Source organism: Armigeres subalbatus, chromosome 2 (assembly GCF_024139115.2).
Source record: "Armigeres subalbatus isolate Guangzhou_Male chromosome 2, GZ_Asu_2, whole genome shotgun sequence".
NCBI classification, from domain to species: Eukaryota; Metazoa; Arthropoda; class Insecta; order Diptera; family Culicidae; genus Armigeres; species Armigeres subalbatus.
In genome coordinates, this window is record NC_085140.1 from 349,958,718 (window position 1) to 349,979,443 (window position 20,726).

The 20,726-nt window shown below is 38.7% G+C and overlaps 1 protein-coding gene across 2 annotated transcripts in view; it reads left to right on the plus strand.

Moving 5' to 3' along the window:
- Positions 1-20,726, plus strand: part of LOC134212921 (transmembrane protein 65) — a 101,691-nt gene that overhangs the window by 19,999 nt on the left and 60,966 nt on the right. Inside the window, exon 2 of one of the 2 annotated variants that reach the window (XM_062691258.1) lies at positions 7,932-8,060. The exons of the other annotated variant lie outside the window; for it this stretch is intronic. Coding sequence (XP_062547242.1) covers positions 7,932-8,060 — 129 coding nt within the window. The remainder of the gene's footprint in view (positions 1-7,931; positions 8,061-20,726) is intronic. 2 annotated transcript variants of the gene reach the window in all.

Consider the following 20,726-nt stretch of genomic DNA (forward strand, 5'->3'; position numbering starts at 1 on the left):
TGGGGGTATTTGGTACATCTGGTCACTTTCTGGAACACCCTGGAGTGCTGGTTCCCTGAAAAAAGTGATCACCTATTTGATCAATACTGAAACCAGGCTTGCGACTGATCAAACTTCATCATTTTGTAAAACAAGTGAATAGAAATTTGTTCAGAGGGTATTTGGTCATTATTGTCACATTTCGGAACGCCTTGGAATGTTGGTTCCTTAGGGAAAGTGACCACGTTGTAATCAATCTCGAAACCTGTCTTGCAACGTATCGAGCTCCATGATTTTGCAAATCAAATTCATAGGAATGTGTTCTGAGAGCATTTGGTCCATCTGGTCACATTGCGAAACACCCTGGAATCCAGCCAGGTTCCAATATTGATAGAAAAAAGTGGCCACTTCCCCCAGGGAACCAGCAATCCATGGAACTTCGGAATATGACCAGATGTACCAAATACCCTCAGAACACATTCCTATGAACTTGATTTGCAAAGTCATGGAGTTTGATATGTCGCAAGACAGGTTTTAGAATTGATCAAAAAGTGGCCACTTCTTCCAGGGAACCAACGTTCCATGGAGTCTCGGAATGTGACCAGATGGACCAAATAACCTCAGAACAAATTCCTATTGACTTGTTTTGCAAAATCATAAAGTTTGATACGTCGCAAGCCAGGTTTCAATATTGACCAAAGAGTGGCCACTTTCCCCAGGGAACCAACATTCAAGAGCACCCCGGAATGTGACCAGGTGGACCAAATAGCCTCAGAACACATTCCTATAATCTTGTTTTGCAAAATCATGAAGTTTGATACGTCACAAGCCAGGTTTCAATATTGATCAAAAATTTGCCGCTTCCCCCAGGGAACCAGCATTCCAGGGCAACCCGGAATGTGACCAGATGTACCAAATACCCTCAGAACACATTCCTATGGACTTGATTTGCAAAGTCATGTAGTTTGATATGTCGCAAGACAGGTTTCAGAATTGATCAAAAAGTAGCCACTTCCCCCAGGGAACCAACGTTCCATGGAGTCTCGGAATGTGACCAAATAACCTCAGAACAAATTCCTATTGACTTGTTTTGCAAAATCATAAAGTTTGATACGTCGCAAGCCAGGTTTCAATATTGACCAAAAAGTGGCCACTTTCCCCAGGGAACCAACATTCAAGAGCGCCCCGGAAGGTGACCAGGTGGACAAAATACCCTTAGAACACATTCCTATGAACTTGTTTTGCACAATCATAAAGTTTGACACGTCGAAAGACGTGTTTCGGGCTTGATCAGGCAGTGGCCATTTTTCCGAGCCCGGAGGTTACCCCAGTACTCCCATCAATATCTCCGGAACCATGCCCATTTGAAAAAAAAAAAAAAATTTATCAGTAAATTTGGTGGATTTTTCGCAGTAAATCGGGGCGAGTTTTCACAGACAATTTGGATTAACTTCCACATAAATTTTTAGTGAATTTCCGCGCAATATTCGGATGAATTTCCACATGTAATTCAGATAAATTTGCACATGAAATTCGGATTAACTTCCATATCAAAAATCAGATAAATTTAAACAGGAAATTTCGATGTATTTCCAAGAGAATTTTAGATAAAATTGTATAAATAATCATGGTGAATTTCCTCGTGATGTTCGAAATTTAGGAATTTTAAAATGAATTTCTACAAAAAGATTAGATGAATATCCACGAAGAAATTCGATTTGCAAAGGAATTTCGGATGAACTAGATTTTCGGATTTCGAATTTTTACAGAAAATTAGATAGAATTGATTTTCCTCTGGGAATTTGGGTTATTTTTTTCAGTAAACTTGGATGATTTTTCCCAGAAAACTCGGATGAATTTCCACAAGAAATTTTGATCAAATCCGACAAAAAGTTTGAATGAATTTCCACACAAAATTCGGATGAATTTCCTCTCGAGATTCGGAAGGATTCCCACATAAAAATCGGATGAATTCGCGAAAGAATTAAATATGCAATTGTAGGGTAGAGAACCATTTGGGCAGCACTCCCTATTCCCGTCCACAACGTTCATTACTCGGGAGCATTATAACCGAATTACTTGTTTTTTAGTAGATGGCTAGTTTCTGTCGATATCTAGTGATGTACAAAAAATCATGCCATTTGGTTGGAACGCGGTCGAGTTATTAACGTTGCGGACGGGAATAGGGGGTGCTGCCCAAATGGTCCCGCTCCCTATATAGACAAATAAGGTAAAATTCTTCGTGATATTGAAATGAATTTTAACAGGAAATTTAGATGAACTTCCACAGAAAATACGGATGAATTTATGTGAGAAAATTGGATGAACTTTCATAGGAAATTCAGAAGAACTTCTATAAGTAATTTGGATCAAATTTGGATGAATTTCCCAGGAAATTCAGATGATTTTTACAGAAGATTTGGATGAATTTTAACATGAAGTTTAGATAAATTTTGACAGTAGATTTGGATGAATTTTTAACGTTAGTTCAGAGAAACTACCACAAAAAATAGGGTGAATTTTTATAATAGTTCACAAGTACACTATGGGGAAGTGCGCCGAATGAATTCAATGATGTATATATACATTCAAAATGAATTTCGGCACCGCTTAAACGTCAAATAATGAGCCTATGGGGTATTTGATAAATTTCTACATGAAATTCGGATGAATTTACACTATATTTGAATGAACTTCCAAAAAAAAATCGAATTTGACAGGAAATTTGGATAAACTTCCACATAAAATTGGAATGCATTCTTAGATAATTCGGATGCATGGTGTGCCTGTGACCGTTATTAACGAAAAAAATGTCTATCCATTCTAAACTCGCCTTTCGAAAGATATAATATCCAGGTGTCTGCTATGAAAATTTCAAAATATTTCATCTAGGGAATCAAAAGTTATAGCAGTTGCAAATTTACTGATTTTTCCGTTCGATATTTCACTAATATGCAACCATGCATACAGTGAATTTCCTCCTGATTACATCCAAATAAATTCACATCAAATATGCAATTTGCAACCTCAATCAACTATAAACTAAAAACTATTCTTTGAATAATAGAAAAAAAATAGCAAAGGATGTTAGAGATAACAACTAATATCAATGACAAAATAGACAGTACAACCACAATACAGTATTCAAATTACAGAATTATTGCACTTCAATCTCCTAATCATACCAAAGTGTGAATATTGTCTATGAAAGACAAGTAACAAAACTCTGTATGATGGTTCTGCTTTTATTAAATATGATAATAGTTGGTAACATAGAATACCGTGCTGAAACAATTTTGTCTTTCATGGGTACTGGGTAGTTAGTAAGACTAATAACCAACATTTAAACAACAATGTGCATCATTTGTTGTCAGTTTTACAACCATCATCCAGTTCGATTCAAGCAGTGGTACGAAAACGAGTTCCATTTGGAAAAAAAATGGGAAAGGCTAGATCACACGAGGAAAACCGCCTCTTCCAAGCACGGTAGACGGAAAAAGCATATATGCACCACTTCGGAACGTCTCAACAATTTAACTGACTTGCTGAACTACGATGCATTTACTTCATAAATTAATGCATTTACTACATAAATTAATTTACAATGTTATGAAAACTCATATGTGAATATGTACATTATTAGGAAGATAATGATTTGAAAAATGTGTTGGATGTAACCACTTTCCCTTTCGTTAATAACGGTCACAGGCACACCGTGGGGTGGATTTCCACACTGAATTCGGATGAATTTTTAAAAAAATCGAATGAATTTGCGCACGAAATTCTTATGAATTTGCAGAATAATTTTGGATATAATTGTTAGGGGGAGGTGGTCGGTTGTCGGCACCCTTTTGTTCTTGGTTCATTATTTTTGCCCAATTGATCAAAGTCGTGATATTTGCATACCAATTAAAGCTTATAGGTAGGGGTGGTGGAAATTCGCAAAATTTGATGTTAGCCGCGAAATTTAAACATTTTCGCGAAAAACCGCGAAATTAACCTTTCCCATCAATAATTTAATTCCATTCTATTGCCTCAGTCGATTTCTTGACCAACTCGACAAACAACGCATTTTTTGACGACCCGATTTTTTTTTTAAGTGCAGAGTCCGAAAATGGTCGAATGTTGAGCCAAAAGTAAACTGCAGAACAATTTTGTTTTTCTTTCAAACTGTAAAAATAGTTCGAGACTTTAAAAAATTTGGATTCTTTAGAATAGTTAGAGATTCTCAAAGGGCTACTACCGAATTCACATGACCTGCAATACTCACATTATGGGATTGATCGGCGAAGTTTGGAGAAAACAGTTGATCGTCTCGCGGCATGTTTCAAATCTATTTTTCTCATTTGACCTCTTTCCGTTTTCCTCAGCACTTCAAAATAGTACAGTTTAAGTACAATTACAATTATTTAAGTACAGTACAATTTAATCAACACTTCCCAGCGCCAAAAGTTAACGAGAAAAAAATTGGCTTTTGACCAGTAATGCAAAGAAATAATTAAAAAAATTATTTGAAATTAATAAACGCAACAATTTAAATAAATATGGAACCTACATTGTCTTTTTTTATTTTTTGGACCAAAATATGATTTACCGCGAAATTGCCGCGAATTTTCAGATTTTCTAAATTGGCTGTCCGCGAAATTTTAAAAATTTTGCCGCGAATTTCCACCACCCCTACTTATAGGCATAAGCTAATGAAAACTTTGATTTATTTTTTCTATTAGAAAATAAAAAAAATATTGTTAAAAAGTGTTGATTGTTTGCCGTTTTGAAATAGGTGGTCGGTTATTGGAACAAAAAAATTAAAAATTAAAAATGGAAAAATATGAACTTGAATGGCTGAAAATATCAAGATTCATTATGTAAATGGCAATGAAATTAATTATATTTAAGTACATTATACATTTTAAACTGAGCTTTCAACAATTGTTATTTTCACCAAAATTGTGGCTAATAACCTGAAATTAGGCAATCAACTTGGATTTGTCTAGATATCTCCGTTGAAAAAGGGGTGCCGACAACCGACCATGTTTGGGCGCCGGCAACCGTAATTAGCAACTATTTTGAAAAGTAAAAATAAAAGATTAATTGCAAACGCTGCGGTAGAGTGAATGCTACTGCTATTGCTATTGAATCACAAAATAGAGTATATTTACTTTGTGATAAATTTACCTTTTTCGATCGTTTCACTCCGTTTTGTAACACTAAGGAAATGACAAAAAAAAACTTCTGAGTAGGTTTTCATTGGATAAATGTTGTTAAACAAACATAGGCATCTGTTTGGATCGGTATTCGGCACAAAAGGAACGTCCATATCTGTTTTCTATCAAAAGTTACGTCGGGTGCCAACACCCGATTAGCGCCTGCAACCGAACACCTTCCCCTATAGTCCCCTAAATTTTGACGAACTTCCAACGGACATTCGGGTGAATTTCCATAGAAAATTTAGATGAATTTTGACAGGAAATATGGATGATTTTATACAAAAGTCTTAAGGATTTTATATAAAAGTTTTCTCCATTCAGGTCGGTCCATGGCGGCACGTTGCCAATTACACAGTTTTCGGAGGGTCCTCAAATCGTCCTCTACTTGATCGATTCGCCAATTTGGAAATTCGGATTTCGGGATTTTCGCAGGAAATTTTAATTATTTTTTGCAGGAAAATCGGATGAATTTTCACAGGAATTTTGGATGAACTATGACAACAGGTTCAAATTTAAAAACGAAATTAGGATGAAATTCTACACAAAATCAGATGAATTTGAAAATAAAATTGTATTGAATTTTCTCCTGAAGTTGAGTAAATGAATTTCACAAGGAACTTTCGATGAACTTCCTCAGGATGAATTATCACAGAAGTTTTTGATGAGTTCGGACAGAAAGTTCGGATAAATTTCCACATGATATTCGAATTTTTGGTGGAAAATTTCCATATTTTAGGAGGAGTTTTTATGTGTTTTTGGTGTTTAGTGAGTCTAGTTATCAGAAGCCTCGCAATAAAGCTCTATGAAACATATTCTATTATAACTTTTGTTAAACATATTTCTTTCATGGAATTCGTTTTTAATTTCCTCTGGGGACTCGAGCCAGTTTAATCAACTCAACAAAAATGGCACACATTTTGTAATCATGTAATATCTGTATTAGCATTATCGTTGTAAGCTTATATACCAACGTCCTTCGAATTGCATTGCCGGACCATTAGCCATCAGTCCATAAAAACCGTCCTTATCAAAAATTATTAAGTAAGCATGTTTAAGTGATCAACAATGTACTATAGAGAATGTACTTATTCATAGTAATGGCTTGGAAGAAAGATAGAACACAAAAATTTCGCTCAGCAACAACCCATGTTCAATAACGACCATTTACTTTCCCGCCATCTTCGTATTCAATTTAAAGGTTCTTAACACCCTCATTTACGTGCTTTCTGTGCTTGTCGTTTCGCAACCTCTTCGAAAAAAAATATCTTATCGATCTTTAGCATCCAACGTACATGTTTTTATACTCCGTTGTCATCCGAGAATCTCCTCCTGGCCCACACTGAAGAATAATAATTGACAAAAAGAGTAAGGTCCCGCCGGAAAGTGAAAAAAAAACGAAGAAATTGGCTGCTCTTATTTCAAAGTACAAGGCGCTGCAGGGTGTGGGTGACATTTTTGTTTATTGGAACATAGCACCAAATTCCTGGAACTTAACGATTTGAGTAGGAATATTCGCCAAAGAGAACAGAAAGTGGGACGCTTTATCAACATGATCCTGGGGCTTAACCACAAGTTCAATAAACTTGGTTGGATTTTCCCGCAACAAACATAGCGCCAAGTGCGTAACAGGGTATTGTTTTTCTCGAAATGACGTGTAATCTCCAAAAGATGAGATTTTACTGCCGCATTTTCGACTGGTTACAACCGTAAAATCAATACACGATGCACAGGCGGACACCCACGATGGTACGCTACAATATAACCTTGGTCCTGTGCAATGAACATTATGTTCAGTATATTCGGTTTGATGATGATGAAGACAGATGAAAATTATGATTTGTTGTCCAGCTAGCTATGAAATGGGAAGAACTTCTAAATGTTATTTGGACCTAATTTAAAAATAGCTTTAATATAGGATAAAACATTCAAGTTTTGATATATGGGCATGAGTCTTTTACTTGTGTAAGGATTCTATCTGCCATTCCGTGTTGTCCAATAAAAACTTAAACCCTAATTTGAAAGCATTGAGGTAATACATTTGGATGCCCTAAAGGAATTTGTTCAAGTTTGTGAAAAAAATCGTTTAGGGTACTTTATTTACTTCCGCTGTGTTAGGTGTTATTCTAAGAATATTATAGTCTTATAGTCAAATAAAACAAAATCGTGCAGAAGCAATTGAAGATTTTTCAATATTTGACAAATTACCTTATGCGGAAACAATAACGGATAAACATTTGAAAATATTAGCTTTTTCATATTTTTGCATAAAAGGGGCACATGGTAAGTATTTTGATTAATTTCGACATATCGGAAACAGTCAAACCGACTTCTTTTTCTTATACTTTGTCATTTCCCATAAATATATTATTCATTATGTCATCAATATATGCATTATTCATTTTTTTAAGTTTTTAACGGTGAATTCCCATGATTAATATTTCAGCATTATTCTAGTCTATACATCAATATGGACTATTTTACCATTTAATTGGTCAACGCGAATCTGCTGAGAATCCATTTTTATAGCATTTAAGAAAACCTCATGCAGTGTGTTAACCCGCGCTCTCTCTATGCTAATGCCAATCGCAACTATTTCTGACAATTTCTATATTTTCCGCTCGCATGTTTTCCCGCACCACGACGACGTATTGCCTCACGTACACCTACCCGCAAACACACATACAAAATGGGATGCTGCTCCCGCACAAAAAAAAACCGTCAATTTCGCTTCACCCACAACCTCAGGACAGTTGGCGGCAACGATGTGGCGAAGCAGATTCGGACGACCGGCGAAATTGAAGCCAGCCCTCGGGGACGTTGATCCGACTGGTTCCTACTGTGCGGTACCGGAAGATTGGCTGCAGAAAAAGTTCGGTAGGAAGGACACCTTTTGTTACAATTTGTTTTAATATTAGTTTTTACGTTTGTTTGAGATTGGTTTGTTTAGTGAGCTGCTAGTCCCAAGGAACTCATTCCGCATGGCTAACCGGTGCTGGGTGCTTTTCGCCATTCATACTAACAAGCTTAATTCTAACCGACTAGTTGACTGTGATTTCCAGGTTGTATTGTTTTAGATAATCGCCAGCTTAATATCATTAAATAACAGTTCGATCAATTTGGTTTATTTTCTATTATCTACATTCAATGGATCTGACACTACACAAATACGAATCATATTCCACAATCCGAAAATGAAAGGAAGTCAATCGAAGCTAATTGATACCAATAGTTATTCATAGTGTGCACAGAATCATATGATTGGAGTGAAAACGGAACTGTGATTGTTTTTGTGCACCGTGTGCCTTCACAGGATTGGCAACTACACTGCTAGATAAATCTAGCACAGGAAATGCAATCTCGCTATGTCATTGGCAGAAAATATCGACTTGGTTCCATAGGGAGCTGACATATAAAGCGACTGCTCTATCTGCTACCATTTTATCGGTTTAATAGAAGTGTCTATGTTTCGATTTGACACAGTGAATATGTGATTACGAAGAAAGCTTTATATTGTTTAGATAGCTTAGTTCTGCTCTTCATTCCGGATTCAATAAATCTGTACGGGGAAGAAGAATACATTCATTGCAAGTTTAGCTTCCCCGAAATTTTTATTTGATTTTTTTACCTATGTTATATGGCTCAAACCTTGACCTTTTATGCTGTGGTTGAGCACATTTATCGCAGTAAATCTTCATATATTGCAGTTGTAATGAAAATTATGCCACCAGACGGCTTGCTTACTTTTGGTTATTACGCCAAATTATGAAGGACAATTTTTTTTTATTTTTTTTTAAACTAATTTTGTTTGTTAATTATCTAATACATGCATTTATCTCTTAGACTAGGTGTTCCGTGTTTTCTTAACACTATAATCTTTATTTGCTATGTTACATTTTTAGTTATTATTAATACATTTCAATTGCCTCTGGCAGTTAGGATTTTTCCTCTGGTTGAATTGAACCACGTTGGAATTACTTACTTACTTGGTGGGCTACAGCTCTTCGATGAACCTACGCCGAATGGAGTATCCTTCTCCACTGGACTCGATCCTGGACCAATCGCTTCCAGTCGCCCTGAACATGGAGCGCCCTCAGGTCCTCTTCAACTGCAAAAAGCCATCGTGTACGCGGCCTTCCACGAAGCCTGCCGCCTCTTCCGGGTTCTCTACTAAATATTATCTTTGCTTGACGTTCTTCCGGCATACTAACAACGTGACCAGCCCACCGTAGTCTGCCGTGTTGTATAAGCTTAATAATATCCAGCCCTTTATACACCTGGTACAATTCGTGATTCATGCGACGCCGCCAGATACCGTTCTCCTGTTTACCGCCTGTTTATGCTCAAACACTCCGAAAGCTCTCCGATCAGCCTCCTTTAACGTCCATGTCTTATGGCCGTATAAAGCCACCGGAAGAAGCAGAGTAGTATACAGCGCGAGTTTTGTTTTCGTTTGCAGACTACGGGACTTAAGCTGGTTACGAAGTCCGTAATAAGCCCTATTTGCAGCTCGCGGGTAACATCATTATCGCACGTCACTAATGTTCCAAGATACACAAATTCTTCTACCACTTCAAATTTTTCACCATCCAGCACCATTTCGCTACCACCACCACTAATGAACCCACGTTGATTGCCAGCGACCATGTACTTCGTTTTGCTGGTATTGATCGTGAGTGCAATCCTCGCTGTCTCCCTCTTAAAAGGCACAAAAGCCTCTTCCACGGCACGGCGATCAATTCCGATAATATCGATATCGTCCGCAAATCTTAGGAGCATATGCGATTTTGTTATAATGGTACCGCTTCTTTGCACACCAGCTCTCCTAATCACTCCCTCGAGCGCTATATTGAACAGTAGATTCGAGAGTGCATCACCCTGCTTTAATCCATCTAAGGTAACAAATGACGTCGATATTTCATCCGCAACCCTTACACTTGATTTCGATCCGTCCAACGTCATACGAATCAGTCGTATCAGTTTCGCCGGAAAACCATGTTCAAGCATAATTTGCCATAATTCATTCCATTTCACTGAATCGTACGCCGCCTTGAAATGAATAAATAGATGATGTGTCTGCAAGTTGTACTCCCGGAATTTATTAAGGATTTGTCTCAGGGTAAACATTTGATCCGTCGTTGATCGGCCCTCACGAAAACCTGCTTCAGTAGAGATGGGCAAAACGGGTCACTTCGTTGAACGGATCAGATCTGGGTCGTTCAATCTATAATGATCCGGATCTTACATACGGATCGTATCTTTGAAATAATACGTAAGTAGAATGCAAAATGGTGAAACGGTTGTCATTCAGGACCATGCTTTTGACCCGTGCATACAAAAATTTCATCACTCTCTAGCTCACAAGCTAATATTACATGTATAAAGAACCCACGATAAACCATTCATTTTGACATTTCCCTACAAAAAGTCAGATAATTTGCTGATCTGGTGAACCGGATCTTTCGAAAAGTGAGCTACGGATCATTCACTCACAACAAATATCCGGATCATTTTAACGGTTCCGGATCTGAACGCCCATCTCTAGTATTCACCGACGAAGGACTCTTCAAGCGGTCTCCATCTGTTGAACAGAATACGGGACATAACTTTGTACGCCGAATTAAGGAGGGTTATTCCTCGATAATTGGCGCACTCCAGTCTGTGCCCTTTCTTAAATAGAGGGCAAATGAGGCCGTCTAACCAGCTAGCAGGCATTTCCTCGTCTTCCCATATTTTCGACATAATATGGTGCAGAACTTCATAAAGCTGCTCACTGCCATGTTTGAGAAGTTCAGCCGGGAGCTGGTCCTTCCCCGCAGCCTTATCGTTTTTCAGCTCTTTAACAGCTTTTTTAACCTCATCTAGTGTAGGTGACTCCATAGCTTGTCCATCGTCGATAATATTTATTCTGTTCACCGATGCACCGTCACCTCCTCCATTCAACAAAGTCTCGAAGTGTTGCTTCCACCTGGCAGCCACTTCAGTTTTATCTGTCAGCAAATTCCCTTGTTGGTCGTTGCACATGACGGGAGATGGCGCTGTCATTGCACGCCATTGACAGACTCATAAAACCTCCGCATATCGTTCTGCTCCATTTTTTTCTGCGCCTCACTAATAACTTGTTCTTCGTACTCTTTTTCCTTCCTGCGGTGTGTTCGTTTTTCGGCTGCTCTTGCTTCCTTGTACCGATCTCTATTCGATCGGGTACCCGACACCAACATCCGGCTTCTGGCAACGTTCTTCTCGTCTGTCACTCTCTGACACTCCACATCGAACCAACCCGTCCTGGGTCGCCTCTGTGCAGTGCCTACCACTTCTCGTGCTGTTGTGCTCACCGCTCCATGGATCGACTCCCATAGATCGTTGATGTTGTCGCTAACGTTGATTGCACTTATCCGTTCGTCGAGCTTCTGGCGGTACTCATCCGATATTATATTCCTTCCGCCGACAATCGCTGGATACTGTAACGCATCGTTCGCTGTGATCTTTCGTTCGATACAGTTGACAACCGTGATCGAATTTTACTGATAACGAGGTAGTGATCAGTGTCAATGTTCGGACCTCTGAATGTCCGCACATCGATAACATCCGAGAAATGGCGCCCATCCACCAGAACATGGTCTCTCTGGTTGCAAGTTTCACCATTTGGGTGTCTCCAGGTGTGATTTCGAATGTTCTTTCGTGCAAAGTAGGTGCTACTGATGGCCATCCTTCTGGCAGCAGCAAAATTTACTAGCCGTAGGCCGTTGTCATTGGTAGCGGAGTGAAGGCTCTCCCTACCGATTATGGGACGGAAAAAGTCCTCTCTACCGACCTGAGCGTTAGCGTCTCCGATAACAATTTTCACGTCATGCTTTGGGCACTCTCCATAGGCTTTATGGAAGCATGAGATAGGGACTTGTGGGGACCAGAGCTCTGTTGGGCGCTCCTTCCTTGATGTCAACCCACCATTTTGCAGCCCAAAATCCAGGTATAATGAAACGAAATTGCAAAAAAAATATTATAAATATGTTGTAATTATTTTCGTCATTATTTCTGATCCCATAGTTGGATTCCGTAAAATGCATTTTTTTAGAGCAAATCGTTCAAGGGTGAGTGCCTCGAAATGGTTGAAACTAAACTGAACAATTCGAAAATCATCGTTTTAGAGTTTCAACTACAAATAAAAGAAAAGTAATCGCTTTTCCCCTTTGGATTTCAGGAAAATTAGGTATGTCCAACTTCCATTATACGGTGCTTAACGTTATTCCAATGCGGTTCGATTAAGCAGAACTTTTGCACGTTGGGAGACTTCTTGTCGTGGTCAGGCGCTGCCCCATTTGATATTTCTTTGTTTGAAAATTTCTCTCTTTCATCTTTCGGTTGCCATATATAAGATGTTCATGGTCTGCTTTGACGTACATTTTATCGTTTATTTACGCCATTCGGAGTAACCAGCTTCTTGTGGGTTAGTAGCTCGGTTCGATTTTTGGGGCCTGGTTGCAGACAGGTACTACTCTTAGCTTGTTTGCGACATCACGGTTGGGATCCACTAGAAAGATCTTACCATTATTTTTGCCTTGCTGCGGGCTCCGCCTTTCGATTGCTCCCGATGCAATTTCCTCGGCTATCAACATAGGCTGCCTAAACACTATATGAACAATTTCGCCAACAACTAGCAGCAAATAATACATCGGCCTAGAGGTGCATGATGCATGAATTGGATATATTCCGCCAAATCACTGATAAAAGAACCATGAAAAGCAAGTTTTTTGGAACGTCAAAACTTTATGATATTTCACAACCATACCCAAAATCAAACAACCATCGAAAGTTATCCATGCATATATTTGCCACAGGTGGACAAATAACTGGCATGTAAGCCTTCAGGTTTCATGGGATTTCACTTTTTTTTCCTTTTTATTGGGGTGTGACGAGAAACCTCTGCTATGCTCAGCTGGTTTCAATCGATCAGCTCACAACAATCGACCGTAAAAAGCCGACTTATTTTTCACTTCATATCGATACCAACATTAATGAAACAATCGACTAGTGATACCATGAAACATGGGATAACTTGTAAAGTTTTTCCAATTTCAAAGCAATGTGCTGTTTAAGAAGAATGTTTTATCATTATGTATGTATGCAATATAAGTGCACAGCTTACTACTCATTTAAAATTTGTGTACTCAGCACAAATTCACCATAAAGTATGAAGTACACTCGGCGTTTATAAATGTATGTTTTGGTGTATATCCGACTATCAACTTAGCTTGGAAACTTGGTCATTAAAAAGATTGCGAGTGCTGGATCCTATGTCCGGTGTTGGGAATAAGGATTCATCAGCCAGCTTTGTTGCGCAGGCCGACAGAGGTCCTTTGTTGTTTAGTTGGAGAAAGCATCAGTTAAACGTACTGAGGGTCATGGGTTTAAAACGCACCGAAGGAAATTGTTAACTCCCTCACTTGCTGTGCATGAACATCATGTTTTCACACATTGTAATTAATGTCCATGTTGGGTGACCAAAACCGGGAAAACAGGCAATTAACTTTGCTTGAAAAGTTTGTTTTAGCAGCCGAGTGTAATGATATCATTTTGCATGAAAAAAATAAGCGTGATGCATTCCAACAAAGATTTAGGCACGAGAGGGCTCGATAATTGAGATCTGAACACTGGAACCCTGGAAGCAGTACAAGAGTATTATTGGCTTCAATTTTATTCCAAATAAGAGCAGTATTTATTATTATTGTAATGAATCAACCTTGGTTTCACAGAGATAAGTTCCAATTCTACGACCATTCAGTAGTGCCACGTTAGTCTCTGAGAAAGTGGCATTCAATACTGTCCGAAGCTTCTGTAGAAAAATAACAAAGATAGTGTTCATAATTCAGAATTTAATTGCTTTTTTAATGCCACACTAATATGTAACAAGACATGCACTTTTGCACTAAGAACGAAGATAATACTACAAAAGAAATAAGAACTGCACTGCCGTTCTACACATAATTGTCCCATGTTACCTTTGATGAAAAAATCCAAACTCGAGTCAATTTGTCCCACTAAATTTCAGGTTCGATTAGATTTTTAAATTTAACAAACATTTTTGGGATGTTATGAGCATAGGCAGAACTTTTCCAGGACATAAAATGAATCACTATTTATTCAAACGGGTTTCAGTCTCTATTATCATCAAACAACAACTTCATTTTTCAGTGGGACAAATTGACTCGAGTTTGAGATTTTTCATCAAAGGTAACATGGGACAATTATGCGTAGAACGGCAGTGCACCCCCTGAACAAAAATTGGAAAAATCACTGCTAAACATGCCGTAACAATGCTAATGCTAGCTGCATGAATAATTTTTACTGCCTCGTCAATTACATTACAATCGTATAACACCAGATTGAAGCATGGATTTCGGAGCAAAAGCTGAGCATTATACCGACATGACATCAACAAATTGCTCCTCGTCGGTTGACACATGTCTCAACGGCAATTTGCGTTCATAAAGGGAATTATAATTTTCCTAATAGGAACTTGCTCCCCAAAGTGTACAGCAGAACAGTATAAGCAAACTGTTCTGAACCAAAACACCTGCCCGTTTTAATTTCCCTTGCCACAAGCCCCAAGCCGGAAGTAACATCACCCTCAATGCCTCAACAATGCAAAGGTCACAATGCCGTCTTCATTTCTTCGACATAAACGAGCCGCCCGTTTATTGCTTCATCCAGAAGTGTTTCTCGTCGTCATGCGGAGGCGGATGGCTATGGGACATGGGTTGCCCGTTCACATCCTCCCATTGTAACGTTCACACTACTCTGAATACTGCCTGACGCAAGACCCTTTTCCCCCGCTACTCATCAGCAGCCAAAAGCGACGGGGAAATTTTGATGCTATGGACCGAGCTAATACCGGGAAGTATGCTACTACTAAGCATCCCACAATTCCTGCTCCTCGGTGGTGGTACATTTTCAAATACGGGACTATGGATTCAATTGCACTCGTGAAACAAATTAAAACAAATACTTTAGAGCCATTCGAAAAATATTAAAATAGAAAACCTTTTTATGAATAAATTGTATTTTGTATAGATAAAACTATATTTCACCATGCGCCTCCATCGAATATATTGAACCGCCGGAAACGGATGATCGAATTCTAGTTATTTTCTATAAAGCTATCAAATTAATATTGTATTTTGACATTTTTGTAATAATTAAAATTAACGATTCATTTTGTACATCCTTCCCCCTAAACAACCATAACAGCAGGGTCCTTTCGGAATGTTTACCAGTTGATGGAACGATGCAGACTTTAAATGGAACACATACACAACCAGGCTCCGGCTTCTGATGAGTTCAGTGGTTTGCATACTGGATAAATATTGATTTTACTTTCGGTCGGTGCGGAGTCAGATCGGACTAGAGGAAGAGCCAGGATTAGATAATTTCTGCATTTAGATTTTTACAGGTGTGTTCTATACCACCCAATGGGAACAAAAAACTTTATTCGTGTTTTCATGATTTTCCACTTATTCCGGTTTGATTTAACACTGACCGTGCGTTAATTACTGACGCATCGCTGACCAGCTCTATCTAGCATGTATCGGGTTGGATGTGATTCGAATAAAAGCTAACTAAATAGTTTGCACCAGTAACCTTCTCTCTGTTTATGTTAATGCAGTGAAGTAAATTGTTTTATTGGTTCTAGTTACGAACCAAAGCAATGTTTAATCTTGTGTTAGAATGCATTTCAGTTGCCATTATTTAATGACCAAAGATAAAATATTTATCAGTATGCTGAAGCGAACCTGTGAAAATGCTAGCAAAATTAACTCTCAACAAAGAATTAGAATTCAAGTAATAAAATTCCAATAAAATATTCTTTCCCTTCTTTCTTTATTTGTTGGTATAACATTCCCAATATGATAAAGATAAATTTCCCAAACATATGTTGGGAAATTGTAAAACTTGAATAGTTGATGGATTTGAGTTTGATTTATTAGGGTGAAATGATAATCAGACCGTTACCAAACTTGCATTTCATGATGAAATCGCATAGTTTTGTTATAATTATCGTCATCAGAATTTTGTATTGGATATAAATAATACAACTAGTGCGTACAATGTTGCAATAACCTAAGAAGTTTCAAATAAATTCATATTCCAGTCCTTCATCAACCCGCTGAACCAGCTTTTTGCCTTATTTCATTCTCAAAATAGGAGCAACGAAATGAAGTTCATCACTAAAGAATTGTGTTTTGCTTAGCATTCACTTACATCGCGTAATGACCGCTACGTGACTGGAAACTGTAACGCGGTCGATACAGTTGGCATAACTCTTGCCACGAGCGACGATGTTGGCAAGGACTTCTTACGGCACAAGTTTTCCAAGCGGTGTGGTGACGCGCTGAAAAGCATCAAGTTGTTTGTAATTCAACTTTCCAGAACCGTGTTTACACTAGAAACTTAGATGGGGGAGATATTCTCGATCCTTAACCCACAATACATAAGATATTAAAATGTGAATTTGCGCACGGTGCTACCGTGGCTTTTCTGGTGCGAGCCATCCTGCTGCTATTTTTGGTCTCCGGAATGTGCGGAGAAAAAACTGACACGTGGGACATATTCATGACAGGGATAAAGTTGTGGTGATGCTTTTCATTTCTGGGTGAATTGTTGTATCATACTCTCCGTTTTTGCTTGTGTGAAAAACAATTATTTTGCATTTTTCAGGTTCGTTTGATGTCAGCACTATTCGAAACGATATGCAGTTTGTCAGTTTATAACAGAATGATCCCGTTTCATGTCATATGTGAAAGCATTGGAAAAACTCTAATTAATTCACCTAATAGTGATGCTGCCCTTCTCATAATTAGACAACACTCCAACCTTTGTTTGGCTCAATACAACACTTGTCCTGTCTTGTCTTGTCTTAGCACATGCACAGCCAGTATTTGTTTGGTTCAATACAACACTTTCTTAAAAACTTAAAAACTTTCTTAAAAACGCAATACTTGGGTTTAAATTCATAGGTTTTGTCCTCGTCTGGGGTGACTTGTGATGAGAAAATTTAAGAAGAATTACTATGTTAAACGTTGTCCTTTGCTTTTCTTAATTTTTGTATACACATGTACATTGTACAGTCAGACATTTAGTAGATGTCATATCATCATTTCCTTCCCTTTCCTAGTAACGGAGAAGATGGGCGTGGCAGGCAATGATAGCTTTCATGTTTTATCATTTTGGACCCCCAATTGGATTTCCATTGAATCCCAAATGGAAATCCATAAGCAATTGGGGTAAGAAAGGTAAAGAATATACATGACAACTATCAGTATGCAATCTACGAAATACTCCGTTACAACGCAACGCAACGCATGTACAGTCAGACATTTGCTCATTTCGTCAAGATGAGTCGATTGTTATTTGACATTGAAATCTGTGTGTTGGTAAAGGGTAGAGGTTTTTTTTATTTGCTTGAAATTTTGCATAATGCGTTTTTTGTTACCACAAAAAAAGATAATTTGCATAATTGATTTTCCATTTTGACTCTAGTCAACTTTTAAGAAATTTTAATAGCGGGCTTGGTAGTCATATGGCTACTGCTTCTGCCTCATACGCAGGAGGTCGTGGGTTCAATCCCAGGTCCGTTCCATTCTCCTACTTTGTATCTTTCTCTTTATTTCTCATGTTCTAGCAATCGCTAGAACTGGAAATGGACTTCCATACCGTTTCCATTACTATTCCTATACCTTCAACTTGAGTATTCTAACAGTAATCTGCTAGAATTGGAAATGAACTATAGAGCTCGTTTCCTACATCCAATTAGAAATTCCATCAGTTACCTTCTCCTATCTATCACATTGGCAGCTCGTTAACCAAGACGGACCCTCTGCCTCTCCAACCTAACCCAGAAATTCCAACAAATTCCGCATGAACTCGTGGCAAGTGCAGAGGTATATTCGGCTTGCAGTGGGCGAGTGATTGCATCATCATTTCCACCCCTTCCCTACATTGACTTGCATTCTGACGTGGCAGGCGCCAGTATGACCTAACAAATGAGATCACCAGTACTTGCACATTGAAGATGTGTGCTAGTCCCAAGCAAACATCTGTTGGTTCCCTGTGCAAGAATAGCTGATCTGGTCATAATGGAGTAGCAACTACGAGCAGTCAATCAAGCTCAAGCTCAAGCTAGTCAACTTTTAAGAAATTTTAATTCGAAAATTGTTTGGTCTATCGTTTGGTGTCTTCGCCAATGTTTTAGGTAGTTAATGGGCCTATGTGAAATAATATGCCTTTTTCAGAAATTAATCCGGAAATTCTCCCAGGAATGTCACAGTATGTTTTTTTAGAAACTTCTCCAGGAGTTCCCACAGGAAATTCTTTTTCCTTAAAGAATTACTCCCAAAATTTCCTTAGGAACTGTTTTTGAAGAAAAATTTATAAAGCTCTTTTAGTGGAATGTATTCAACCGTCTAAGACGAATTAAGTACTCTCAATTTAATTCCACCAGTTAATTTTCGTTATCTTTGCAGATACGTATTTCGACCACAACTGTGTGGTCGTCTTCGGTGTCTCGTACTCGTCGAGTCAAGTCGAGTCAAGTACGAGACACTGAAGACGACCACACAGTTGTGGTCGAAATACGTATCTGCGAAGATAACGAAAATTAACTGGTGGAATTAAATGGAGAGTACTTAATTCGTCTTGGACTGTTTTTGAAATTTAGAATTAGAAAACGAATTCGAGAATTAAAAAACTGAAGGAATACCTCCAACAAATCTTCCAAACTCATCTAGGAAATCATTCGGAAATTTCTCAAGGAAGAATCTCTGTAGAACCCTTGTGAGAAGTTCCTAGAGGAGTTTCCAGAAGAATTCATGAATAAATTCCTGAAGAAACCGGCGAAGGAATCTCTCTAGAAACTTTTGGAAGTGTTTCTGGAGAAAAGAAAATCGCTAAGAAATTCCCTTGGTGGAACTCCCGAATCAATTCCCGGAGGAGTCACCAAAGAAACCCCCGATCAAAATCTAGAAGTAGGAAGAGTTTAATGAAGAACTCCCGTAAAAATCCTGGAGGAGCCTCTGGAGAACTTTTCAAACTAATTCCAGGAGAAATTCCCGAGCTAATGCCAGACGAAAATACCAAACGAATACCGGGAAGAACAATTAGAACAAGCACTGCATAATTTTAAGTAATTCTCATACTGATTTGCGTAAAAACATGCCTTTCCGAAATGTGTCGTATTCCTGATAATGACTAGAAATTCACTGAAAGAGATTCTAACTGTGAAAATGTGCAGTGAATTAAATTATTGATGGGTCCTGACCGTGTGGTGGAAATGTCCGACTTGAACGATTTACATTCAGGTTATATTTTGGTCGACTTCTCTCATTTCTTTAATGTAGCTGCGCCGCCATGAACCTCTGAGTCTGCCTCTGCTGCGATGTCCCGGTGGGTTCTAGTCTAATGCTTGTTTACAGATTTCGTTTCCGCCCCTACATAAGGTGTTAAATTGCTGTTGATGTATAAATTTTGACCATTTCATGTACGAATCGGACGGTTATGAAATTATTTTTAAGAGATGAAAAATCACGTAAATAAAGTTGAAAAAATGTACGAATCGGGAAACTTAGTATTGGTAATGGAGAATCGCGAATAAGTTTTAAAAAGAGCGAAATACAAACTTTTTTTCAGTTTTTGAAAATTAAAATTGAAATATCTCGAAAACGGTAATACTTAGGAAAAAATACAAAACAAATACATGTGTTTTCTTGTAAATTCATTCATTCATTTATTTAGTTAACATCTAAACAGATAACACTGAATCAACATTTGACGCCACAATGCACGGTTCGAGGCCGCATCTCTCCATCCTCGGATACGCCCCACGCTCGCCAAGTCGTTTTGCACCTGGTCTGCCCATCTCGCTCGCTGCGCTCCACGCCGTCTCGTACCTGCCGGATCGGAAGCGAACACCATCTTTGCAGGGTTGCTGTCCAGCATTCTTGCAACATGTCCTGCCCATCGTACCCTTCCGGCTTTAGCTACCTTCTGGATACTGAGTTCGACGTAGAGTTGGGCGAGCTCATGGTTCATTGGCCGCCACACACCGTCTTCTTGCACACCGCCAAAGATGGTCCTAAGCACCCGTCTCTCGAATACTCCGAGTGCTTGCAAGTCCTCCTCGAGCATTGTCCATGTTTCATGTCCGTAGAGGACAACCGGTCTTATAAGCGTCTTGTACATGACACATTTGATGCGGTGGCGAATCTTTTTCGATCGCAGTTTCTTCTGGAGCCCGTAGTAGGCCCGACTTCCACAGATGATGCGCCTTCGTATTTCACGACTAACGTTGTTGTCAGCTATTAGCAAGGATCCGAGGTAGACGAATTCCTCGTAACACTGCTTCCCAGGCGGGCCCTGTCGCGCTCGGTTCCGCCCACAAGCATGTACTTTGTCTTTGACGTATTCACCACCAGTCCAACTTTTGTTGCTTCACGTTTCAGGCGGGTGTACAGTTCTGCCACCTTTGCAAATGTTCGGCGGACAATGTCC